The sequence below is a fragment of the Festucalex cinctus genome, chromosome 15 (assembly GCF_051991245.1).
Source record: "Festucalex cinctus isolate MCC-2025b chromosome 15, RoL_Fcin_1.0, whole genome shotgun sequence".
Taxonomy (NCBI): domain Eukaryota; kingdom Metazoa; phylum Chordata; class Actinopteri; order Syngnathiformes; family Syngnathidae; genus Festucalex; species Festucalex cinctus.
The window spans coordinates 24,655,560-24,682,979 of NC_135425.1; the positions used below are offsets into that span (position 1 = coordinate 24,655,560).

The window sequence follows — 27,420 nt, forward strand, 5'->3', positions numbered from 1 at the left end:
TCACTAGCTTAATGCTAACACACAATGCGAAGCACCATAGATGTGCTAACAAAACTAGCATCAAAGTTGTATCAACCTTAGAACAAAACAAATTTGAACACAACATATTCTTTATCCTTCGTGAAAACTATTAACCTGGCAATAGACAGATGAATTTACTGCTCCCTCCCCACAGTAATTTCGTCGGGAAAAGGCGGGACATTCTGTACAATAGTTTGAGCTGATTGGACGATGCAACATTCTACACATTTGTCTGGTGAAAATGTTGTGTTCTTTCTTGTCGAAGGGGGGAAAAGTACGAACATCATACCAGCTAGAAATTCACGAAGCGCCTCTCGCTGTTCAACATTCAACAAGGAAACGGTGAGGAACAGAATTCATTGTAGCGTCCATTCGTCCATGTTGGGTTTGTCCGCGTCGGTGCTGGCTTCCTGGTTTCGTCACAGTTGCATATCCCCGCCCCCAAACACAATGTCGCTCTGTGATTGGTCCGAACCACAGCACAAGATGTATTCTCCGGAGTTTGTGAACTCACAAATACCGCGAGAATTCATCTTGCGAGCGCAAGGTTAGTTTAATTCTTTACATTGGAAAAAAACAAAACAATTGTCAATGTTTTCTTAAAAAGAAACGTTTATTTATTTTTATTTTTTATTTTTTTTAACGGAGCCCAATACAAGTTTGAAGCAACACTGGTAAACTGTCAAGTCAATCAACCAAACATGTTCGGGACTTCCTGTCAAAAAAAAAATAAATCCAATAAGTCGTACAAAGCCAGAGACGAAAACATCAAAATGAACGGTGCATGATGTTGAGGAAATTAAAAAAAATAAAATAAATCATCATACGTCAAAACATGAAACGACATCAGCAGCTTGTTTAAAAAGGTGAAACAAAATGTCACGTGACACATTTAGTAGCCTTGATGAGTTTTTTTTTTGTTTTTTTCTCAGTTAAAAACATTTTGAAACCAAACAAATGTTAGCGATGACATAATTGCATTCGCGCATCTTGCACAGTTTTTGTTAGCTAACGCAGCACGTTGTGGAAAACGATCCAATTTCCTTTCATTGGTCCGAAAATTATTTATTTTTGTGGTTCTACCTATGCTAGCGACATATAGTGAACCGAAGAACAATTCAATGTTCTTCCACTAGATGGCAGAAGGTACGATCAACTTGTTGCCGTTCGTATAACAGAATTTCACACTGATTTGTAAATCATGATTTCAATGCATCTGACTTTTTTTTCTTTTCTTTTTTTTGTGGCGTACAGGAGTTTCCCCCAAACAGTTCGGACTACTGGTACAAATTCTCTACAATACGGAGATGAACATTAAAAATGTATTTCCAAGGATGTTTTACTTTTGAGGGGGAAAAAAAATATGCTGAATATTCCCGACTCTTCATGAGTAGCGTAAATGTCTCGGTTGCGAACCGAATGTGGACGGCAGGGGCGAAGTCGTTCCAAAAGCTAAATGCTAATAACGTTAGCATGGAAAACGGAAGGTGAAATGAGCTCATCCGGCCGCGGTACGCATTTTCGTTTTCTGATACAGAAAAATACTAAAGTGAATCATGGATGTTCATCTTGATTTGCCACTTTCCTCTCACGTGGTGGGGACCAATAGATTTCCATTTATATATATATATATATATATTTTTTGTTCTATGAAAATAAATCTATACTGTGGTGTTCCGTGTCAACTGCATTTCTGAGCGAAGCAGCCTGGACCATTCCGGAAGTTCTGCCTGAGAACGTGGAGCCGTTTGAAGCAACGCAGGATTAATAAAATATCTTTTTTTTTTTTTTTTTTTCTCACCCCTGTCGTTAAACTCATTGAGAATCAAGTCTGACTTATTATTATTATCATCATCATTACCATTGCTAAAAACAAACAAAATCATACGTTGACGGTAGGTTGGCATTTTGTACATTAAAAATACCGTTTTGTGGATATTTACACAAGCTTATATCACGGTTTTGCAACAGAGTGTGGACAAACAATTGCATAGCAGATCGGAAACAACAACAACAACAACAACAACAAAAAAATCAACTCAACGAGAACTTTTTTTTCTTGTTTTTGTTTTTTTTTTCATTTGTTTTTTTTCTTTTTTGCTTTGGTGCGCTTGGTTCATAGTTTGACCTCCTCCTCCTGCAAAAAGTCCATAGGACTCGTCCAAAAGAGGGGAAAACCCCCCCAAAAAAAACTGTTGAAAAAGTGCCATTATGCTACATTGATCATCTGATCCACGTCTGCTAGTCCACAGCCAGTACCAGCGAGTACCTCAACTCACACACAACACGCTTCTTTCATCATGATTTCATCAGTTTTGGTCACATGGACAGTTGCTCTCACACAAAACACACACAGTCTCACATTCATCAGCTCTCACAAGCCCACTCAGCTCTCATATAACACTTATTCTCACACAAGTTCAAATACTCGCACTCACTCTACACACGCGCTCTCGCACAAACTCTTTCAGTTACTCTTACAACGTACAAACAACTCACACTTTTGCTCTCACGTACGAACAAACTCACTCACATATACTGCCTCACTCACACGAAAAGGGGGGGTAGTCGAGTTCCATCGCAGCCGGTAAAGCGTTATAGAGTCCCGCAAGCACCGTTTAGGAAAAGGCCTCAAAGTGTCCAGGGGTGGGGCCAGGGGGGAGGGGTTTCAGGAGGGGCGGGGCCTCTCCATCCCGCACGCAAACGCTTATAAAAGCAGAGCCAATGTACATTCAGACTCGTCAGGAAGTCACTGAAAGCGCTTCAGGCGTCCTTTCTGGTGCTTTGCCCCCGCCCCCTTTTCGCCGGCGAGGCCTCCTTTTTTTTAGCACCTCGTCTCCCCCCCACGCCCGCCCCCCAGCGCCCGCCCGCTACCCTCCCCCCTCACCGCCTCTGCTGCGCGTAGACGGGGTATGCGAGCGTCACATTCAGAGAGTCGTTGTGCTGCACGAGAGACGTGTGCTGGTAGTGGAGGACCAGTTCCTTCAGCGAGCCGTACAGGTTGTACGGCTCGGCGAAACCGAAGCCCGACGGCGTCTTGTTGATGACGCAGTGCTTCACCTCGCCGTCCACGCTGGAAAGAGAGAGTATTTCGGATTACTTTCATGCTAGCGTCATGGAAGAAAAAACAATAAAATAAAAAGGGGAAGTCAACCTTAAACATTTCAATATGTTTTGTGACCTCACTAGTCAAAACACGACTGATTAATATTACATTTTTGGAATATGAGTTATGAGGCAAAATCCAGCCATTTTTATCCATCTCGGTGCGGCCATTTTGCCACTTGTTGTCGACTGAAGATGACATCACAGCTGCTCAGGAGCTCAGGCAACGACCAATCACAGCGCACCTGTTTTCTGAAGCTGAGCTGTGATTGGTTGTTACCTGAGCAACTATGATGTCATCTTCAGTTGACAACAAGTGGCAAAATGGCCGCCTCCAGATATTGACAAAGAATGACTGCATTTTGCTACTTAACTCATATTCCACGAACGCAATATTAACCATAATATTGTATTTGAAACTAGTGGGGCTGCATAGAACATATTGCCAAGTTTTTTTTTTTTGAGTTGCCTTCCTCTTTAAGTGTGCCGACTACGTACACGACGCTGCAGGCGTAGCATCCCGCCTTGCTGCTCTCGCGCACCAGGAATGTTCCGTCTCGCTTGCCCTGCAGGAGCGCCTCGGCCTGCAGCCGGTTGATGTTGCCCAACTTCCACGAGCGCTCGTCGTGATGCGGCAGGTCTTCGTCGTCGTCCACCATCGAGTATTGACTGCCGGAGAGAGAAAAAAAAAAATGGCACGGTTAGGGGCGGGGCTGGGCGGTAATTTTCGGCGCAAAAAGTTGACGCTTACTCTTCGGTGTTGTCGTTCTTGATGCCCAGCCACTCGTTGAGCTTCTTCTGCCGGACGCCCTTCTGGGTCAGCCACCTGCAAGATGGCAGTCACACACATTGAACACGACAAATCTGGGCTGAACCGTTTGGAAAAATAATAGATTTTTTTCCCCCCTCAATATTGTGATTATATTTTAAAACCGCCGATTTTTTCAATTTTCTGTCTGTGCATTTTGTTTAAACATGCAAAAGTGATAAAATAATATGTAATATAATAAAACAATCTGATGCATTAAGCAAAAATATTTACTAAAATAAAAAATGCATTTTTAACAAACAAAAGCAATACAACAATCTGTAATATAATAATCTGATGTATTATACACAAATATTTAATAGTAAAATAAAAAAAAATATATGCATTTTTTCAACCCAAATCAACTTCAGTTATAAAGCGTTTTAAGAAGCAATAAAATAATCTGTAATGTAATAAACAATCTGATGTATTGTACAAAAATATTTCATAAAGAAAATAAAAAAAATATGTATTTTTAACAAGCAAAAGCAATAAAATAATCTGTAACATAATAAACTATCATTATTCAAAAAGATTTTAAAAATAAATCAATCAAAAATAAATCAGTACATTTAATTTAGTCTGCGAGTCTTTTAAGCGTTCACTACGACAACTTCACAAAATTCAAGCCAACAAATTTGACGTAAACATCAATCCATAAGTCCTAATAATGCAAGCAAATCTTTTGATGTTGATCGCGGCTCCACTTACATGAGGTACTGGTCTCGGGTCTTGCGCAGCTGGATGAGGTCGGGCTTGATGCTGTTCATCCGCTTGTCGATCTCCCGGTAGTCGGCCGCCTGCTTCTTCAGGTCCTCCTCCAGGCGGCTCTTGCTGTCCACGATCTCGCTAATCCTGGACTTGAGCTTCTCGTAGTTGCCCATGATCCTGAAAGTAGAGGTCACGACCTGAATTTAGCCTCCGATTACGATGCGAAAGCCAGCAAACTTCGCGTTTGGACTCGAAACTGTATGCTAATGCTAATGCTAACAAGGTACCTTTGGATCTCCTTGTCGTTGCCCTCCCTCCGGAACTTCTCGATGTACTCCTTGCTGTAGCGCTCCTGCGTTTGGCACTGCTCCTCGAAGATCTTGATGGTCTCGTTGAACGCTTCAATGGCGGTCCTCTTCATTTGGATTTCCTGAAGCGAGACCGAGCACAGCGTCTTAGCGCCGGGAACGTCCGCCGATCCCGTCCACCCGGCAACGTGTCCGCCCGCTTACCTGCGAGGTTCTGGTGTACTCCTCGTACAGGCGGTCGTACTCTTTGTTCTTCTCCTGGTACTGCTGGTGGTACTCGCACAGCTTCCGGCCCACGGCTTCGATGTTGTCCTCTTTCACCACCTGATCCTGAGAGCGGGGACAAACGACGGCGTCAAGGGACCGCGTCATCGGTGAAATCGGCCGAGCGGACGTACCTGCTGGTGTTTGGAGACCGGGTAGAGCAGCTTGACGTCCAGCTTGGGGTTGTACTGCGCCAGCGACTCGTTGCGGTAGTGGTTGATGAGCTCCACCACCGAGCTGAAGGTGAGCGGGTCCGAGAAGCCGTACTTGCCGTCGCGGTGGAATATCTTGATCAGCTTGTTGTTGCCGCCTTTCCTGTGGAGCGCCAAAACAAAAAGCAAACAGAGAATCACAAAAAGTCGGCAAACGCGAGGTGGAAACGTCCCAATCGCGGAGCGGGCGCTTACCTCAGCGTCAGCGTGTAGTCGCCGTGCATCTTGGTGGAGGCGTCGCGCACCAGAAACGTACCGTCGGCCGTGTCGCGCAGCTTCTCGTTGACCTCCTCGCGGGAGATGTCCCCCCAGTACCATTCGGCGTCCTGCAGCGCCATGCTGCTGCTGCTGCTGCTGCTGCTGCTGTTGTTGTGAACGTTGTTAGTGACGGGGGCGGGCTTGGGCGGCTTCGGAGGTAGAGCTGAATGGGGGGACAGGTGCCGCAGGCGGTCAGCATCAAGATGGCTTTCAGACAGGTTGAGCGGGATTTTTGACGTGCTTCTTTCAGACCATGAAGGGAAACGCAAGCCCTCACTTTACATTGGGATTTGATAAAAATGACAATAGCTAGCGAGATATTAAAATTGCCACAATAATGTCGGCATCCTGTCTCGATATTAAAAGCAGCACATCTGTGCAAAAACGGTCACGTTGTATTCCATTTGTGCAGTTCTAGCACCCTCTGGTGGTTGGTTTATTCGTACCGTTTAATTTGAATTAGGAATGTTTTGGCCACTGCAGTGGTTATCAATCCCATGAATCAGACATACCAGCAAATATTTTTTTAACACCTCCATCAAAAAACAGGACTTTTCGCCCACTTCAACCGAACGCAGCTTTGTGAACACAGACTATACTTTGCACCACTCAGCCAATAGGAGCAAGTCATGTGACATGACGTGATATGGACAAATCTATTTCTTTGTCACTGTTATGTACAAAAACACAATATGGTGCTTTTTCCGCCATTATTATTATATTTTTAACAATATCATGAGTTTGTATACATTATTGTGAGCTTTTTTCTTTCTTTCCAACCTTCCCACATAATTGTGATGATGATCATTTGGTGAGGTTCAAATCGTGATATTTATTGTTTTGTGACATTTGGATATCATTTTACCCGTTACAGTGGAACATCAGTTTGCAAACTTTGTTCACAAACTGAAGTAAAATCGCAAACCAGAACATCATTTTCATGTGAAGCATTAACTTCCTTCTCCCTTCTCAGTATCCAATCCGAACCAACCTGACGTATGTCCGTGTGACGGCGGCATTCAATGCCATCGACGGAAACCAATTTGGACATGAGCCGGAACGTGCCGTCGTCTATCGCTGACCTAAGCCACCATTCGCAGTAAATATTTCAAAGAACAGCTCTTAAATATGAGTAACCAAATGAAAAGCACGACGTACGGCGCTAACGCATTTCGTGCCGTGTGACCATGTCATCTTACACCGCTAAGCAAACGAGAACATCGCATTACCGTTGGCAACCTGGAACCCGAACATGGCATCCAGCAGTTTCTGCGAAATAAATGCACGCCAGGCCAACCGTCTTTCATTCGAATCCGAGTCGAGATGAAGCCAACTGGCAAGTCAGCTTGTGTGTTTTCGGTTCGGGGACGGGAAACCCGCCCCTTTTTTCGTTACCGGGACAACATGTACTCTCCGAGGCTTGTGATGCATACAAAACGAGTCGTTTGACTGCCGAGGCGCCCTCCACGCAAATCTCCCATTGATCCGAACACCCCTCCCCCTCGTTATTGATGAGGCGATTCAAGGGAACGAAACCCATTGAGAAAAGCCAATGAAAGCGCGAGCGGCTTTTGTGGCTTCATCGGCGGAACATTCCTGAGGCCGAGTCTCGTTTTTTTTATGGCGCGGGCGTGCGCGCGGCTTTCGGGCGACAGCTGGCGAGCGCGCGGCCGGGATGGCGTGCGAGCCGTCGGAACATTGCGAACGGCGGAAATAATCTTAAATCTGCGACGGTGCCCCTCGCGCGCTGACAGTTTCACGGGTGCTGCTAAAGGTGCCGCGCTATTTTTAGACGGCCTTTGCGGCGGGAGGGGGGGGGGCGGGGCGGCTTCCTGCTGCTGCTGCTGCACAGAGCCACCGCCTGCACGCCACTTTTATATTTATACGCCATTAAAATACAGTCCTTTTTTTTTTTTTTTATCAGCTAGTGAGATTCACCCTGGACTGGTCACCAGTCAATCAAACACATTTGGATTACATTTCAAGTCGTCAAATGCAGTTTCCAACGTAGAACCTTTTGACTGAGGTTAGCCACACGCTAGCATGTAAAAGAGAAAAGGCGGAATCCATTAAAAGAGATCCTGCTCGGTAACGCGTTACATCACTCACCGCAGCCAATCAGGCGGCAGCTGTGTCACCGGGCGCTCGGGCATCTTTCATTTCCCAGCGGCATGAAGTCATTCCCAAAAGCCGCTCCCTGTCTCCGCCCCCTTGCTTTGATTCCCCACCAAAAAAAAAAAAAAAAAAAAAAAAAGCACTTGAAGAGGATCATTAAATGACTGCTCAAATGTTCCGGGCGTCGTGCGGTGACAGGAGCTCGCGTGCGTCCGACATTTCTCGTCCTCTCTGGCTGCCTGCCGCTCTTCCTCCCTCGTCATCCTCTCTCACTCTCTCTCGCTCGCTCGTTCGTTCGGCCCCTCCCCGCCGTGTCGCGACTTGCACACAGCGCCGAGCGAGCCGCGCTGCAGCGACGCACGTCCACACGGGGCGAGCTCAAATCCCCCCCCGCAAGGTCTCCAAAATACGCTGGTAATCCCGCGGCGTGACACGGATAACCGCCTCCATTTCCTGAGCGCTGCGAAAATAGCCGGCGCTTCTTGGAAAGGTGGAAAAGGCTCAAGCGGAATGCAGCCGGGTCGTGAAAGGGGAGCGCGCTGAAATAAGCGTCTGAAAATGTGCGAGGCCAACACGAGCAACTTTAAGTGGCGTTAAAACTATTTAGAAAGTTCTCAGGGGACTTTTTTTTTTTTGGGACAAAATGGTGGTGTTGTCAATCGTAAACAAATACTTTTTGGAAGAGCTTTTACTCAACATTAGATTTTCTTAAATTTGGCGGCTGGTACCAGCAGCCTCCATGAGTACTCGGTACCTCAAAATAAGGCCGGTATCGGAACGATACATTCTTGAACACTCGCTTATAAGTCACCAAAGTTTTGGAGGGTAAATTAAAAAGAAGCTTTAGAAGCTCATTTTTCGAGACAGACAGCTGTGTTTTTTTGTTTGTTTTGTTTTTTTAACGGCCGATACCGATTATTAGGAGTCAAGGTGATTGCTAACTGATATTTAGAGCCAATAGTCACTTTCACTAAAAAGGAGAATATTGGCATCAAAATATTAAAAATACAAACTAGAGTTGTTAACTTAACTTAAACCTGTTGGGTAGGGATGTAACAATAAGGGCAATATCGTGATATCGTGATATTAAAAGTGCCACAATATCGCCGTTGTCGTCATGTTCACAATATTTAAAAGGAACACATCTGTTAAAAAAAAAATCAGGTAGATTTCCATTAGTGCAGTTCCAGCACCCTCTAGTGGCTAGTTTATAAGTGCAATTTAATTTTTGTTAGGGATGTTTTGGCCTTCTATGTTTAAAATCTATGCTAATTGACAGATGAAGGGGAACCTAATTTGCTTGTGAAGCGATCAATGTGTGCTTGCTTGCAAACCAAGCGTACCTCCCAGAATTCCGATTGTCGACCCAGAAGAGTTGCCGGTACGAGCGCGGCATGAAAATCCGAGCATGTGCAAACGTCATCTGAACGGGAACGTTTCCAAAAGAAACGACAAAAAATCCTGTTTCAGCCCGCTTCGGCTTTTTATGTTGTTGGCTTCAATTCTTTCTTTGTGTGTGCTGAAAAGCGTGATGTCATTCATGTTCTGAATAATTATCGCCATTATTATTTATAATTGCGGCACGCTGGCACCGGTTGCCAATTTTGCCGTCAAGCAGACTTACGTTGCAAGTTGTGCATGCTTCTCTTGTTGGCAGTCTTGCCGTTCCAATGGCAGAAAAAAAAAAAAAAAGATTTTAAATCCGAGTTGTGGGCTCACGTAGCGCAACGTCGCGTTTCCATGTGCTCTTGCTCCGGCTAAATTCGTTTGCGAGCGAGGGCAGGTGCGGCGTGCCGAACAAACGTTGCCACGCTAATGATTAGCCTCCTTGGTCGCTCTGCGAGCTGCATGTGAGCTCTCGCCCTCTCGCTCTCTCACTCTCAGGCCCCGCCCCCTCTCTCTATCTCTCTCGTGTGTTTGGAGAAGAGGAGGCAGCTTATGATTAACTTGCAAACTTTCAAATATTTGCTGAGCTGGACACTTTGAGAGGGTGGGAGTGGTGGCGTGTGTGTGTGTGTGTGGGGATGCAATGGGAGGCGGCTGGGGCTGAACAAGAGGCGCTCTGTGGCAGCTCCGCTTTCCAGCCAACCAAATCTAAGTGGACCTTTTGTCGCTAGCTTAAAATAGATGAGCAGTCGCCGGGAGGAGGCACATCTTTCACTTCAAAATGTACAATATGTGCGTGTTTCTAGCACTTCCTGAGCACCTGAGCCGCTTTTTTTGCGTGTCGACTTTTAAAGCACCCATCTTTTATCTCATTTAAGAGCGCCCATTCACAACATAGGCCCACAACCGATTAATTATGAATTAAATAAATAGATAAACAGCATCTTGGTGAATTACTGAAGACCGAAAAGCTACTTGAGTTTGTCACATTACAAAGACATTTTTTTTTTTTTTCTCAGTCTCACAAAATTCAGGTTTTCTCTGTCAAATTACAAGTTGCGAAACTGACATTGTGGGGTTGAAATTTATCATTTAAAAAAATCTCCAAAATGAGCCTATAACAAGATTCACAAAAATTAAAATAAAATTGTAAAAACATTTTGTATTTATGGAAAAAAAATAAAAATGAAAATGCGTTTAAGAAATGAAAGATGACTAACTGAAAGTATTGCACATTACATTCATAAAACAAACTATAGTGTTATAGTGTTTTCCTATTTGACAATATCATACATTAGCTTTTGGGGCTCATACTTCGTGAACTTTGTTTTTATTTTACACTTGACAAACACGCCATACGTTGCACAAAAAAACTAACTAAAATTAATAATAATTTAAAAAAAAGCTAAAACTGTAAACCGCTCTAAAAACAAATTAAAATTCATTAAAAAAAAAAAAAAACTATAATGAAAAATCCAAAACTTCCTTAAGCCTGGCCTGCTTCAAACCAAAAATGGGAGAATTTCTGTGTCTTGGCTGGACAAAACTTAATGAGACTTTTTTTTTTTTTTTTGTGGGTCTACTCATGATTGCCATGCCTGCCAAATTTTATACTGGCAACTGGCAAGTGAAATCTGGCTTCAGGCGATGGAAATTCCTAATGACATTTTTGAATGAAAATAGCCAAATTGTTCCAAAATGGCTGACTTTGTGTTCTTCTCCGGCACGAGAATTATTGACAGTTTCTTTGTGTGTCTACTCGTGATTGCGCTGCCGACCAAAATTCATGGTGCTACATTAAAGTGGCTTAGGGGTGGAATTTTAAAAATAACAATAATAATAATGAAAAAAGTTTGTGTTTATGCCAAGTCATCAAACATTACTGCCATGTGCCCAAAACTAAAAACAAAAACTACAAAAATCTCCTCATGCTTCAAACCATAATGGCCGACTTCCTGTGATTTTTGGGGAAGCGGTTTCAGGGGGGCCCTAATAAACACGTGCACCCCCTCAGCCATCTTGCCTCCCGTGGTTCACCCAAAAAAAGTGCTCCCGCAGGTGTAAATGAGCGACAGCTGAGAGCGGGCATGTGCAGGGGAGCGGCATAAATGTATAAATAGAGGCAGCAGGTAGTAAAACGTCAACGGCGGCGCTTTTAACAAGCGCTTGTAAAAGCACCATTGTGCCATGCGACACGCACACACGCGCAACAGACAGGAAACCAGACAGGAGACCCACCAGCGTGCCGGCCCGAAAAGCCAACAGAACGTCGGAACATTCGGCCTTTTATCATGACGTTTCGTTTTCTATCTTGGCAACGCGCGCGCACGCACGCGCGTGCGCTCGCAACACCTAATGGCGCTTGGAAATCCCCTTGTACAGACTTTGTTCTCCTCTCATGAGATGCTATCAACTTGCAAGCTTTCATTAACCATATCCTGCACTACTTTACAAGTGGAAACCATTTGTAACCTGCTCACATTTGATTCCCTTCAAACGGATAAACTCCATCGTTAAAAAAAAAAAAAAAAAAAAAAAAAGTACCTGGAGCTGCCTGACTTTCAGTCCCTTCGCTGGCCACCAGAACCTCGATGATCCTGACGTGGACGTCCAGGCTGGGCTCGCAGCTTGAAGAAATGGGAAAAATAAGGAGAAGATGAAAATGACATTAAAACATTTATAATAAATATAAAACATAAAGCTAACTACTTTGCAGATTTATTTTATTGCAGGTATTTTTTGGAACCTAATCCCAGCCGAAAAAGAGGGAAAACTATACTCAACAGTAAAAAGGAGCACGAAACATTGAATCTCAGATTTTTGTTGAGGTAATTTTCTGCCACTAGGTACCATTAGTGTTTCATGTTGGACATTGGTGACAGGAACGTCACATTTTAATTTGCAAAATTCAAAGCAATTGTATTGTACACATCAATTGCATTTGAATTTTTAATGACTCCATTGTAGTTTTAATGCCATTGAAGGCCTTACTTTTAGCAAAATTATATTTTTATTTTTATGGGCAATTACCCATACCAGGCCTTATTTCAAGGTACTGGTATTCGCCACGGTGCCTCTTACGAAATTAGTAGAATAGAGATTCGTCATTAATTTCATGCAATTTGAAGGAATGTGCTATATTGGGATATGTAGAGCTTTCTTTATTAAAATCATCTCTCAGTTTTTGGTATTTAGTATCAATGACTACTCAAGAGTTGAGTACTTGTACTGGTACCGCTCTGAAAATAGAGTATGTGAACTTGTCTTAACTAGTAAGGGAAGGGTGTACTAGTACATGGACTAAATGCTCAAACGGCTTTCCGAAGTCAGACGGTTTGCGCGACTCCGCCCACCTGGCGCTCTGCTGCCTGAAGAAAACCGGGCTGAAGATCTCGCCCAGCTCCCGGGCGCTCAACAGGTTCTTGGCGGCGCTCTGGCAGACGCGGGCCAAGTGGCGCAGCACGCACTGGAGGGCCAGCCAGTACTGCGGGGGCAGGCCCGGGCTGCTGGCGATGCCGCGCAGCTGTTGCGCACACTCGTCGGGATTGGACACCTCTGCGCCGAGGAGGAGGAGGCGCGACGCAAAACAGAACAAAACAGGACAGGACGTGAGAAGGCAGCAACACGAGTTGAGAGGAGTGGAACAAAAAGAGCGCACGACACGGTTGAGGGAGAGTGCAAGGTACACCGCCGGCTGATTGGCTGCCTGCGACAGGCTCTTGTGAGTCGCCATGAAGCACAACGTATCCTGTTTTGGGCCCACATGGCTGATTTTGCACACAAACGACGACACGTGATTGGCTGTGATCACAATCATTCGCAACAAATATAACGACATGGCAATTTTTATATGCTGGACTAGAGTAAGCATTTTTTTTTTTTTTACAGCTTAGCATTTGTGAATTGAATTCTTCAGTTATTTGCAAGACAATCTCATCTTTTCTGTTTTTGTGCACAGGTTAATATTTGGGTGCCATTTTGTAGCAGCTTGGTGCACTATGGGAAAGTCAGTTGAGGAGTTTCATTTTGCTCACCTAAAAGCATAGTTGACTAAGTCATTTTATACTTACAAAAAAAAAAAAATCCCAATTGTCTTTGTTGAGGGCTTTTGAATATTTCACGAAATTGTTTCTGCAGCTACCATCAAATCTAATGCAATTTTTCTTAATGCCGTTTTATAATGCAGCTTAAAACTAATTTAATGCCCACATTGTGCTGCATATGCACACACAAATTCATATATGCACACAAAAGCAGCGGTTTGACATTTTGTGGGATCTTCAAGCAATTGTTAAACCGTTTTGGGGTTGTCTATTAGTCATGAAGAGCAAAGGAAAAAAAAAAAAAGTCTACTCGCATAGTTCAATCATCGGTCAAATGAAAAGTTTTGGAACACTGCAAGGGTGCGGCATTAATTATGTCATTGTAGTATAATTACAATGTACTGGATCAACCTCAACATTAAATTGTTTTAAGGTGAGCGCATTTAAAAAAAATAAATAAATGCGCTGAAAATCGAACAATACCACAGAAGGGTCGCAATGCATCATGGGAGATTTTTCTTGTCACCCTCGGTTGTTCAAGAAACGCACTCCGCAGCGGGATGGGGAACGATTCCGAACACAGCCCGCGTGTTTTTTCGAGGCCAAGCCAAGATTAAACAGTTTGGAAACGCGTCCGGAAATCAAAGCGCGCCAGGGCGGTCTGGCGGCGTGCGCTCGCGAGTACGCCGCGTTCAGGCGCAGTCGCACGTGACGTAACCGTTTTCTGCCTCGCGCCCGGCGGGATGAACAAACAGAAAGCCGAATCTCACCTTTGGCGGCGTGCACCAGCTGCGCGTAGACGGCGGTGGGGACGATGGGCTGAGGGAGGTCCTGGAGGTAGCGGCGCAGGCCGTCGCACAGGGCGGGGAGCTCCATCTGGTCCAGGTCCGCAGAGGACGGATCTGCAAGTGCCCAACATACGCAACGAGGCACTCAATTTCCTAGCACGAGAACTCGATTCTGGAGGAGGGGCGCTAGGCTGGGTCTAAACAAGAGCTGGTTTTGAACTTTTAACCCCTCGCTTGCGCAACAACAGGCACGATCATACTGAGTGTTGGAATTGTCAAATGGACTTACCAGACTCAAAATATTGCCTGACTTCATTGCCGCCCCCTGCAGTAAAAGTCCGGTACAACGTGGGGTTCTCTAAACCTAAAAATAAATAAAGAGAAGCGGGCGCTTTGTTCAGTGAGGCATCTATTATCTGTCAGCTTGTTTACATAATGTGAATGGGCACAGCACAGGTGCAAAAGCGCCGGCAGTCAAATCAAACACACCTTTTCTCTCGATGGCGTCGAGCAGACAGGCCAGGTGGGGCGGGGCCGTCTCGGGAAGGGAAAACTGCTCCGTCAGGTCCAGCAGCCACAAACCTGCCAGGAGGTAAAAAAAAAAAAAAAAAGTGAAGATTTGATAAGATAAGAAATTGTTAGGTTGGGCGAAAAGATAAACTGCAGTTGAGCATGTTTGGTGGCGACTGGTGCGAGTTGGCCCCCCTGACTCGAGACTCATTGGCCACGCCCCTTCGAGTTGATAACCATGCATCTGATTATATGATTCGGAAAGCCGCAGCCGCTATGTGAATGCGCGCTTCAAAAAGTTCTGTCTGAAAGGGACAGATGCAAAAAAAAAAAACAAATCTGATAGGCACGATAATTTCCTGTTAATACGACATTTTTCTGTGATTAATTAATCTATTAACGCTTTAACTTTTAATGTTTATCTCATAAGATATTTTTCAGAGTGCTACCCAAAGATTGGTCTGCATCATCAGAAGCAGTTATCACAACTATCAACAATGAAATGAAACCAAAGCACACAAGAACACATACATTATCGAACACACACTTAGCGGACAAAACTCAAGTGAATGGGAAACATTCGCCTGAAAGCAAAAATGTGATTCTCTACGACTTGAAACGACTTGAGCATCGTTGGGCTAGCGGCGCGCTGTGACTTTTTAGCCAACAATTAAATAATATAGCAGCACTTTGGTTGACAGCTGCCGTGCTTGAGAAGAAAAAAAAAAAATGAGCTGAGTTCTGGAGTGCGGTTAAAAGCGACGCGCAGGAAGCGCTGCGCTTGGCTTACAAGCTGGCAGGAAGTTGAAAAAGTAGCGGTGGTTGTCCAGTGAAGTTCGGAAAAAAAAAGTGAGTATTTACAAGCGCTCGGCAAATACATTCGCTGTGATGTGAGGTAAGCCAGTCCGCGGGTTTTTTTTTCTCTTCCTTTTGAGCTTTAGCACCAGTCAGGTGTGGACATGAAAGCGGCGTGCTGAAAGGCTCGCCTTGTCTCCGCGTTCCAAACACGCCAGCAAAACTATGAATGCGAGTCTTTCTTCAAACCATATTTTTGCTTTCAAAAATCATTTCCACCCAGCCTCCGTTTAAAAAAAAAAAAAAATCAGCCAATTAAACGCACACCTGACGAGCAGCGAGGCACGCGTTCAATCGGGCTAAATAATGAAGCACTTCATCCAAAGCCACTTCCTCTTTTGGCCGCCATGTTGCGTGTGAAGAAATCTTTTTTTTTTTTTTTTGTGTGTGACCGCACTCGAAAGTGCATGTAGGACAAGCGCTCATCTGGAAGACATTATAAGTGGGGGTGACGGCGTTTTGTTTATTCTCAGAAACGCTGAACTTCGAGACAGAATAGCAGAAAGTTTCTCGAAAATAGAGACGCGGACACGACGTGCTGCCATAGCACACTTTTTTTTTTTTGTTTGTTTGTTTTTTTGTTTTCCCCCCCTGAGCAGATATCCAACACGGATGTCATCTTTTTCTCAGAAAGTCATTCACAAGCCGGAGTTATATTTGAATCACCTTGCCCCATCGCAGCCATAAAAATCAAATGACTGCTGGCGTGACTGGAGATAACGTTTCGGACAAAGCGAGGGCTTTGGCGTACGCCGCCACAGCCAGCCGCCGCCTGGTGTAAATCATTAACGTTGCCAGACTCTTCACAACATGGCCGCTACAAGAGCCGGGATCGAGTTTCTTCTCGGTACTGCGGATGGGCGGGACACTTTTGCGATTACTGAAATGCGTTCCTAGCGCAAGATGCAACTGTCTGGCACAGAGGGATGCCGCTATCCAATATTTTCTCCAAATGATCGCATGGATTCGTTGAATGAAAACGTATTTGGCATGATGAAAAACTTGGTGTTGCAATCCTCACATTCTTCACTGCCAAGCCAATCATGGCTCACCTGTTTTCTGGGTTAAGGTCAGTAAACTGTGCTGTGATTGGTCGTTGCCTACTTCCTCAGCACAGGTGATGTCATCATCAGTTGACGGCAAGTAGAAAAATTACTTTTTAAAGGTATTAATTGTACATGAAAAATAATGAAGTTACCACATTAATTATAGATAAAATATTAACTTTGTACTGCTGAAAATTGCTCAATGAGTCAAGTATTCCTTTAAAGAATGTTCATCGAAAAAATAAGATGGATTAATCGATGACTGAAACAATTGTTAGCTGCAGCCCTAAAGTAACATTTCTTGTCCCCTTCCGAATATTTTCCATGTGGGAACTTTTCTCTGTACTGTACTGAAAATAAAAAAAAATATAAAAAAATCAGAACATGAATACATGCAACTTTTTAACTAGCCCTCCGTGGACCCACCAGTTGAAAAGCACTAATTTTATAAATAGCACACATTGTCCCCGTGACAACGGCAACATTTTTTCCCCCAATTCTATTCTACAATTCATACACCACAAGGACACGGAGTGACGGGCAGCGCCAAAAGGGGCTCCCCCCCCCCCCCCCCCTGTCACAGGCACGTCGACCCAGACAGATGGCAAGGTCAACACGTCTGCGGATAATTTTGGACCTTGAAGAAATGCGTCTGGACACGAGTGCCGATAATGGAAGCCGTCTCCAAGGAAGACGGGCGGCTACAGAGCGCACGCAGGGGCGACCCCCCCGGACGGGCCCGTGCAGGCCCGAAGGCGCTTGACGGATCGCGGGCCGAGGATGGGCCATGCGTGCGCAGCTGCCGCTTTGGGCGCTGGCGGGGGCGACTCGACGCCGTGTCTGAACCGGGGGCGAAGTGCAGACTGCGTGGGCAAGACCGGGCCGGACGCTAAAGATAGCGCGCACGCTTGGGGGGGGTAAATATAGAGGAGATGCTCAAGAGAGCGCCATTTTGGGGTTAGAATGTTTCTCCTCGTCTGGGGAGGGGAGGCGAGGCAGCGACATACGGCGAAGAGCAAAAGAAAAAAAAAAACTCACACGGCGAGAAGAGAAGTGCAGATTTTGTGGAACATGCAACAGGGAAGCAAGATTGGACGTGCCGAGCGGAGGAAACAGCACGCCCTGCAGGCCCAAGTGGGCGCTGCCGGTGAGCGGGAGCCGGCCAATGAGACGACTGTTGCCGGACGGGCTCGGCTCTCCGCTCCGGTCGCACGAAGAAGCATTTCAAGAGCGCCTTCAGTGTTTCACGTTCCTGTCAAAGTGGCTGGAGCGCTTCCAAAATGTGCCCCGTGGTTATTTTATACAAAGTGTTCGCAAACAAAAACGCGCAGAAACGTCCCCGCCGCGCACACGCCCTTGAGCTGCTGCAAGCGGCGTGTCACGCGCTGGCCTGAACAAACAAACCATTTTCATGTCTTCTCCGGGGCCTCGACTCCACTTAACCCTTTTGAAGCCGCGCATAAAAGCAGCGTTGAGCAAATGGGAGGGACGGACGGACGGACGGACGGCGCAGCTCGCCACCTCCATCAGGCTCCTGGTGAGGTTTTCGGGAGTTGCCGCGCTTTGAGCGATACCAGATGTGCCGTACATGTGGTACGTGTATGGAAAGCAGTTTGGAGCATTTCTTCAAAAGTCTCCATTATATAACAATGAAATGACTTACTGGTAGAACATTTAACAGTTTTACAAGTCTTCGTCGTTTATAGTGTATGTAGCAGAGAAAAATCGGGTCAAAATATTAAAAAAATTCATTGTAATTAATTTTAGCGACATTGATTTTTTTTTCTGGAAAAAAATAAGACCCCCCCAAAAAAAAAAAAAAAAAAAAATCTATCGAAGCAGTGTTTTACAATAGTATTAAAAGTTACTTAATGGAATAATTTAAAAAATCTCTCTGTTTTTGATGAACATTACTATGCTTCTGTACTTTTTTAATATGTTTATGATGGTATTTGGAGAGCAAATTTTAATTTTTTTAGCTCGTTCTTTAGTGTGCAAGGTTCAACAAGCACGTGATAAACGGATACCGAAGCCGTTTCAGCATTTATTTGATACCTTTTGATGTTCTGCTTTAAGTTCTACTAGTAGGTCAATAGTTGAACTAGTAGTGGCACAAATCGCCTTACTAGTGACAACAAAAGAGCGTACGAGAACCTTAAACGGACTAACGAGGCCAACCGAATAAATGTTTCACTGCTTTTACATATGCTGTGTCGTTGAAACGTAAGAAACTCCGGCCAGCTGACAGCCAATGACGGATGTTGCCCGAGCAGTTACGTAACCGCCGACGCGCGCGCGTGCTCGCCGTCATCCCGTCCTGTTCGCGCCCTCCGCCTCGGCCGGCCCCGCCCGCGCGGCGCCTAATCCCGCTCTCAGACGCCGCCAAAGAAGCTTTGCTGGTCCAGTCGCCTCTCCGCCCCATCCGCCGATGAGACGGACGGACGGACGGACGGACGGACGCAGCCCACTCCTTGTTCAGATACGGGCCGACTGTTGCCGAAGCGCTTCGCCGTCGGCGCGACGCACTTTGACCTCGCGGTCAACAAGCCGGTCGACGGGGACAGTTTGAGCAATGTTTGTCGACTCGGGTTTGCTTTTCCACTGAAGAGTATCGGGTTGCGCCCAAGAGAACAGTGAGAGAAAAAAAAAAATCAATCAGTAACTCTCGGATGACTAAGTGGACTGTACATAAAAACAGGGAAAATGTGTTTTGGTCTTTTCTGGAGGATCCCTCGGACAGCATGCAGCAATTGATTTGGGAAACAACACAAAGCGAGCGTGTTGGTTCGGCACGCGGCCAATCAGAATACGTTTAGTTCATCTGGGACTTTGTACAAAGTGCAACAATGGCGGCGTTTTCAGTGGCTGTGTTCGGCCTCATTTCCGATGCAGGTCAAGTGTTTTTGTCAACTAATTTGATAGAAGTCGATTAATCAATGATGTCACTTATAAGACATATTTCAACGAAACAACATAAAAATAAATCAAAACAAATTCTTAAAATACTCATTCTTAACACTAAATGTAGTTGCTGTAATTGGCATGTTTTTCTCTTCAATGAGGTTTGTTGCCTGCACTATCGAATCTTGTTTTCTTGTTCCTTTATTTGTGTTAAGGTTAGATGTACATTGAATTGAGTGGATATAAGTACTCAATGTATTATCTTCTATACATAAGCATAATTTAATACCCAACAAAATGAGCCTGTGCTAAACGGTTAGCAATCGCGAGTAGCATGAGCACGCTAGCGAAAACCGCTTCCAGGTAAACAAACATTAACTACCATTTAGTTTACACATACGTCATTACATCTACATTACACATGTAATAGTGTCTGAAAGGTCACTTATAGATGATGCTTCAACATTACTCCATTTGTAAACATTTCACAAATTAGCTCATTGGAAGATGAGACGCCAAAAAAACGCATTAGCCGTTAGCTTAACATCAAACCATGACAAATTCAAGACTCAGCACTTGAAAATTTTAACAGCATTGCACAAACTGGGCTAATTTAGTAAAAATGTAATGAGCTTAATACTATTGTAATTTACATATTTATGTTTTATTATACATTTAGTAAGGTCTACCAGTTCTGAAGAATTCTGCAAAAATAAATCAATAAAACGTGGCTCAAAACAGAAGCTCCTTGGCAGAGGTGATCAGGTGAGCATTTTTGCAGGCTACCATTCAGCGTGCGTCTGTTTATCGTTACAGCTACATTGTTACAACAATGCCTCAAAGTCGCCCAAGCGTCCAGTCTGCCGCCAAAGAAGAACATTCCGGAGGCTCGCCACATCGAATCACACAGAGCACCGCGTTACGCAAAAAAAAAAAAAAAAAAAAAAAAAAAACTCCCCACCCGGCCAATCCATTGGATTTAGTCATCTGGGCTAAATCCTTCCCCGGCCAGTTAAAAGCTTCCCGCCTGAAAGCAGAGAACGCCAGAGCGGAACAGTCCGTGCCGAGCGGCAGATGTCTCGATGTGGGATCGAGCGAAACCTCAACGCAACCTAACCCCCCCCCCACCCCCACCCCAACACGAGATGCAGCCGGCGGCGCTTTATCTCAAACGTGCGTTGACGTGTTTCGCAGCAGATAAGTTGCAGTGGAACGGCCGCATTCCTCGAGCCGACGCAAAGACGGAGATGCGCAATCCGGGCTGGGAGTCGGACAAGTTGAACTTCGGTATAAAATTGAGAGGCTGCTGAGGAAGAGGAGGTCCACATGCAAATGGGATGTTTTTGTGTTTAAACAGCAAGTCAACACCCCCCCCCCCCAAAAAAATCTTGACAATATGTTCTATGCAGCCTCACTAGTGGAAAAACGGAATTCCGGCTAATATTGCGTTAGTGGAATAGGAGTTAAGCAGCAAAATCCAACAGTTTTTATTACTTATCAGAAGGCGGCCATTTTTCCAATTACTGTCGACTAAACATGACATCACAGTTGCTCAACCAATCACAGCTCAGCTTCAGAAAACAGGTGAGCTGTGATTGGTCACTGTCTGTGCCCTGAGCAACTGTGATGTCATCTTCCGTCGACAGCAAGTGGCAAAATGGCCGCCCCGCGAGATGGATAAAAACAGCTGGATGTTGCGACATAACTCATGTTCCACAAACGTAATATTATGTAATAGCCAAACCTACTTGTGGATTTTTTTTTTTTTTTTTACACTACTTAACAGAGTAAAATTTTCATGAATGTAAAATAAATAAATAAATAATTAAAACATTTAAGATAGCATTTTAGTAATGACATCAAACATTTTCTGACTTGGCTGCGTTCTATTCGTCCCAAGTATAGTAAAGTCTACTTTAATTACAGGAAGTTTTTATACGTAAAAACACTTCTAGGCCATATATAAAACAACAACAATGCTCACTGAGCATATCTGGCGGTTTCCCTTAGGGGTGTGCTCACTTTTGTTGCCAGCAGTTTCCACATTGGTGTCCAAGAGCCAATAAATTTACACTATTTGTGTCGTGTTGCCCGATGAAAATATAATCAGAAAATATTTCCAGAAATGTGAGGCGTGCGCTCACTCCCAAACATTTTGCAAGTGTCGTGTCTCGCGGGCGAGAGGGGCCCGGGAAAAGGGAAGGCCGCTTTCATGTTTTTTTGGGAGCTGAGGAACGAGGCGGAACGCTTTCTGGGCCTCTTCACATCTGCTGCACTCATGTAAGCTCCTGTGGCCCCCTTTTCCCAGCCTCAATCCTCCGCCGCCAGTCCCAAATGGAGGAGCGATCCAAAAAATCCAAACAGTAAAGATATGAAGGGGGTGTTCAGTGCCAAGCAATAAATCACAACCCCTCCCCCCCAAAAAAAGCCACGGGCCCCGTCATCAAAGCCCCCAGGAGCATGAAGGGTCCCTCCCAAGGCCCTCGCCCCACTTGTGTGCTGATCCTCTGCACACACATTAGCCTTTTAGCCCCCCCACCCCACCCCGACGAGCCGAGGACAGTGAGACTTTTCTTCTCCCGGTGCTGCGTTTGCTACAACGCCACTCATGCACGCTGCGGGTACTAAACGCCGCCCCGCCCGGACGCTGCTGGCTGCTGGCTGCTGCAGCCTGTGAAAACCGCAGCAAAGAATTTCACAATCCGCCACAAGCGGCTGCAGGAAGCGAAGGGCCACACTCGGCTCGTTTGGATCAACGGTGGCATTTGAAGAAAGGCCCCTCGTACGCTCAACATGCGATCTGACTTTTCACCAGTTTACTACAAGCGAAGAAATAGATATGGGATTTTTTTTTTTTTTTTTTCAGGGCTGCCAATAACAGATATTTGGAGCCAATATTCATTTTCACTAAAAGGGAAAATATTGGCATAAAAAATAAAAATATAAACTCCAGCTTAGGACTTTGCAATTAATCAAAATTCTATTACAATTTCAAATATTAAACTCCACAATTACAGATTCAGCATAATCGTAAAAAATAATAATAATAAATATTAATACAAATTTTTGAGTTGTTTAATAATTTATACATTTGCACTACCCGTATTTTTTTAATTTTAAAAGAACTCATTTAATAAATTTTATTTCAACCTAAATGAACTTGCATAATGCATAGTTATAGTTTCAAAGAATTTTATTTGTTTTAATAATTTGTATTTGTTTTCTTTTTTTCATTTAAACATCTTGTTTTGTAACAAAAAAATAAATAATCGTTTGAATAATAATGATTCGATTATTGGCAAAATAATCGTGATGATTTTTTCCCCATAATCGAGCAGCCCTAGTCCAGCTCTATTATTATTATTATTATTATTATTGTTATTATTTTGGGCATATGTTTATTAAACAATGTTTAGGGTTCATAAAATATTTGAAAAAAATCTTAGTCAATAGACATCTTTGTTTTACAAATCTAACAAAATGTTCCAGAGGCAGTAGCATATCTTCAAAAGTTAAATTAAAACTTCAGTAAATAATCCTTATTGTTTGCTACAGTAAATATTTTTTTTTTATTTCAAAATATTTGAAATATTACAATTTTAATTATCTACTTTTAATTTCAAACAAAGACAGAAGGTGCAGCGAGTTCACAGGATCAGAAACATCTATGAAAATTAAAATAATTAGTTCCCTGACGTTGTTTTTTCATGCCCTGAACACTTCTTTAAAATTGATTTATTATCGGCCGTATGATTTTCCAAAATGGCCGATGCCGATAATCAGGCCACCGATATAGCGTGCATCCAAACCGAACGCGGGGACTCACCTTGCTCCGAGTCGGACTCGGCGGCCCTGAAGGTGGCCGGGGCGACGGGCAGCGGGCGCAGCGGGCGGGGCTTGGGCGTGGGCGGCGAGATGCGCTTCTTGCCGATGTACTCGACGTACGTGCCGGGGAAGTCGCCCTTCTCCTGCGTGGTCTCGTTGAAGCCGGGCAGCCAGCCGATCTCGTCGGGCCGCTGCTCCAGGCCGTCCGTGTAGCCCACCGACGCCAGCCCCACCAGCGCCCCTTTGCTCACCAGCAGCACGTCCCCCACGTGAAGGTCGATGTCCTCCTCGCGCTCCTTCTTGTAGTCGTACAGCGCTCGGTACTGGTAGCCTTCCGTGCTCATGGTCGTCCGGAAGATTTGGCGCGTTTCCAAAATTGAAAAAACAAAACTTGAACTGCAATTATTATCTTTTTTTGGAGATGGGACACGTCTAGCTGGTCTTCATTCTTTCACACTTGTCGTCTCGGTTGGGTGATTTGCGGCTGTGTCTGCGTGTCGCCTCCTCGCAGTGCGTACCCATCAGGGAAGAAGAAGGCCTTTTTGCGGGGATGCTGCAGGGAAGCTATGCAGAGCTGCAGGACGACAAACGGGTTTTAATATGGATGGCAAATGTATAAGAAGCTAAAAAATGAAAACGTTTTTTGGAGGAATCGGTCTCTCTCCGGACTGCTCCCCCCCAAAAAATAAGCCACAATTTTGGACAGGCCTTCATGTAATTTGAGCTCGGCCGCACCCGCGCGCGTCCGCAGGAAGAGCGGAAACGGAAATGAGGCCGTCACTCACGCGTCAATCTTCGCAAACAAACATTCAATAAGAGCGGCATCGAAGAAGAGCGGAGCTATGCAATACCGAGGTACGCTCCGAAGCAGCCTTTTGCTCAGGGCCCGTCTCCATGGAAATGAAGGCCAGATTTCAAGGCTGGATTCGAAGGTCGTGTCAATTTGGATACTGGCGACCTTAAAAGTTGTGTAAACTATTCTTCTTTGTGTCTAAATAAGATTATTATACTGCCCCCAGTGGCCAAGGTGGGCACACCAGAAGGAGCAGTGCAATGAATTGAATTTCCGCATTAAATCATTTCTGTTTAATTCTTTACCTTCTACTTATTTGTAATTACCATATAGTTTCATAAAGTACAATATTGTGGAGTGCTATTTTCTATTGTTAGAAAACAGCCAAAAATATGGATTTTTGATGGGTTATCAGAGATTTTTTGGCATTTCCATATGCAAAAGATGACTAATGAGACAAGTGCTACGCGTTACTCGTTTCTCAACATTACAAATACATTGCAAGCGTTCAAAAAATTATTGGTAAACATAAACAGGGTAAACTCTGAACTCCCCCCCACCCAATTTTTTAAATGTTAAAAAAAAAATCTTGACAACAACATCCGCAAGCTTGAGGGTGCGTTGGTCCACTGTACTCTGTCCCATAAAAAAATTGTGCATCGTGTTCATCCCTAGCACGTAAGTGTCCATTTAGCAGCACACGAGCTAACACATCCGTGACAGCTCGATGTATAGCGCCGTTAAAGTTATATAACTACCGCGGGGGTCGAACATTACGACGTCGGTCGAATGCAGTGCGGCGTCCAAGCCGAGGCGGGGCACTTTGGACTTTTTTGGTCGCGGTTTTTAAGAAGGTTAAAAGTGAAAATTAGACGGCGGCTGACGAAATGCTAACGGCTAGCAAAGTTGGGGGTTAGGGAGTGGGGGTCGTCCGCTGTAAAGACTTACTAATGGACTTACTTGAATGATTTAAAGTACAACATTGAGGGGGAAAGTCGACGTAAAAGTCGCTACTGTGTTCAAGTATCATCCTAAATTCGAGTTATCGAGAAGAAAGTTAGTATTTTAAAGTCGCGTCGAGTGGAGTTGATATACGTTAAGCACCAAGCGCATGCGCAGTGGCGTCCACCACGTACCTATCGAGCCCACATGAATCCTCCTCGCTTCAAGTCGGGGTTTTTTCGCCGCTTTCCTCTTTGGCTCCACTCCACAAAGTGTTTCAATGTTCCGAAGGCCGGCGCGGAGGACGTTCGACGTTCTCCCCCCCCCGGCTCGAGTTGACGTGCTTCACGAAATAGTAGGCGCAGCAGCTGCACGTCGACGTTACGGCGGTTGGCTGCTTCAGTGTCCGGGACAAACGTCGCCCTGTGCGGCCAAACTGCAAGGGAGGGCACGGGAGGGGACGGCAGAGGGGGCGAGCCGAAAGCGAGGCGGCGCATTGGCTCTCGCGCCTTGTCAATCACACTCTACGACCAATCGGCGCCGCGGCCCCGCCCCTTTTGTTCTCTCTTGTCCTGAACGCGTGCAACCCGAGCCGCCCGTGGAAGTTACGTAACGACGGCTAAAGTCCTGCGAGGTTTTTACGACGTGCTTCTCACTTTTTACGCGCTGTTTAATCGTGTGCGTGTATTCATAGTAACGTAATGAGAAATTGTGTTACGTAATCGCAGCGTACTTATTTGGTTCAGGTGTCAATACATCAGCAGAGGAATACAACTTGTGTACAAATCGATTTTTCTCAGGCTGGGGGGTTAATGCGGGTGGCCTAATTATGGTAGAAATCCCCGGCACCTATCAAGAATAAAGCTCAGTGTGCTGCTCAAGGAGGCTGGAAAAGCAGCTTTGCAGCAGGCCGGGCCCACGCGGGAATGGCAAACAGTGTGGGAAGTGGACGTTACACATTTCTGCCACACTGAAAAAATACAAGGACTTTCTTCCTTTTCGTTGCACGTTCACAAAAAGAAGACAAATTAATTGCATTTTCCCCAAAAAGAAGACATATTGTTGGAGCACTTTCCTAAAAAGAGAAAAATATATGATATATTATTGAATGTTTACCTTTTCTATCATTGTTTACATGGAAATTGTACTTCCAACTGTTTTTTGTTTTTACATTTCATATAAATGTCCAAATATTTTTCCCTGTTTACACAAAATATTTTCATCCCATTTGTGATTTATCCAAAATAAAAAGATTAGATGTGAACATCACGTTAAAATAAATAAAGAATACAGTGGATCCACGTCACATAGTGTTTTTTCTCCAATATTTTGTATTTTTATTACGTTTATATTTAAAACAAATACGTTTTCATACCATTCTAGGATTAAACCCAAAGAAATGTTGTTCTGCGATGAGAACGTGCGGAAGGAGGAGGGGTTGCAAAAGTCTACACCCCCGCTCCCTCCAAAGTGTGCAATTGCGTGCGTATGCTGAAGTTTGTTTTTTTTTGCGTTTGTGTGTTGTTAGCGTGCTTCCTTCCTCTCCCTCTCACTCAATGATTCATGAGCGACAATTCCCCATTTGGACGCAACCGCGACAGGCTGACCGACTTTGCCAGCTCGCTGGGCGTGCTTTCCCTGCATGATTCATGCTCGCCTCCGATACCAAAATAAGCAAAAATTCTCTCAAACGTATTCGCTCCGCACGCCATGTCTTAAACCATTCATGCTGCACTTTCTTAAAAAGAAGACAAACTATTTATGTTGCACTTTCCAAAAAGGTGCAATGGTGATTTTGCACTTTTCTAAAAACTTTTCCTAAAAAGACAAAACACTCTTGACGTTGCAATTTATACAAAAGAAGCCATTCGTTGCACTGTACTAAAAAGAAGACAACTTATGGGTGCTTACATAAAAAGAAAGCAAATTCTTGAAGATGCACTTTTCTAAATAGAAGACAAATTATTGATGTTTCACTTTACTAAAATGAAGAAACTATTGATGAATTATTTATGTTGGTCTTTCCTCAGAAGATAAAACACTTGGGGGGCTTGCACTTTCTCAAAAAAATACAAGATAAGTTGATTGTTGTTGTACTTTCATTAAAAGAAGAAACAACAAGCTGATTGGTGTACTTTCATAAAAAGAAGACACGACAAGATTATCAATGTTGTACTTTCATAAAAAGAAGACAAGATCAGCTGATCGATATACTGCCATAAAAAGAAACCAAGATAAGCTGGTTGATGTACTTTCATAAAAAGAAGACAATATACACTGATTGATGTACTTTCGTAAAAAAAAGAAGACAATATAAGCTGATTGATGTACTTTCATAAAAAAGAAGACAAGATAAGCTGATTGACGTTATACTTTCGTAAAAAGAAGACAAAAAATCTGGTGTATACTTACACTTTCCCCAAATAGAAGACAAATGACTGATGTTGCACTTAACTAAAATACAAGCAACTAATGATGATGATGTACTTCCCTAAACAGAAGGCAAAATGTGACTGTGTTGACGTACTT

At 44.3% G+C, this 27,420-nt stretch overlaps 1 protein-coding gene across 4 annotated transcripts; it reads right to left on the minus strand.

Moving 5' to 3' along the window:
• Positions 1–633: 633 nt before the first annotated feature.
• On the minus strand, positions 634–25,352 carry pik3r1 (phosphoinositide-3-kinase, regulatory subunit 1 (alpha)). 4 transcript variants are annotated; one of them, XM_077496691.1, is made up of 15 exons: positions 25,086–25,352; positions 23,158–23,730; positions 14,509–14,601; positions 14,309–14,383; positions 14,002–14,133; positions 12,542–12,743; positions 11,733–11,815; positions 5,625–5,850; positions 5,352–5,532; positions 5,158–5,283; positions 4,933–5,075; positions 4,646–4,822; positions 3,878–3,952; positions 3,625–3,795; positions 634–3,094 (listed from the first exon to the last, which is right to left on the minus strand). In XM_077496691.1, exons 2-15 carry the CDS (start codon positions 23,498–23,500, stop codon positions 2,905–2,907), a joined length of 2,217 nt encoding a protein of 738 aa, XP_077352817.1. In that variant the 5' UTR covers positions 23,501–23,730; positions 25,086–25,352; the 3' UTR covers positions 634–2,904. The 4 variants fall into 4 exon arrangements, with proteins under 4 accessions (XP_077352817.1, XP_077352818.1, XP_077352820.1 ...); XM_077496692.1 differs by lacking the exon at positions 25,086–25,352 and adding an exon at positions 24,910–25,035; XM_077496694.1 differs by lacking the exons at positions 11,733–11,815; positions 12,542–12,743; positions 14,002–14,133; ... (2 more) ...; positions 23,158–23,730; positions 25,086–25,352 and adding an exon at positions 9,427–9,631.
• Between the last annotated feature and the right edge of the window lie 2,068 nt (positions 25,353–27,420).

Excerpts from the sequence above, each read along its gene's own strand:
- pik3r1 (XM_077496691.1), bottom strand. The coding sequence starts at position 23,500 with ATGAGCACGGAAGGCTACCAGTACCGAGCGCTGTACGACTACAAGAAG. Across the intron at positions 12,744-14,001 it reads GCTGGTGCACGCCGCCAAAG|AGGTGTCCAATCCCGACGAG; the intron begins GTGAGATTCGGC and ends TCCTCGGCGCAG. Across the intron at positions 5,284-5,351 it reads CGGTCTCCAAACACCAGCAG|GATCAGGTGGTGAAAGAGGA; the intron begins GTACGTCCGCTC and ends CCCCGCTCTCAG.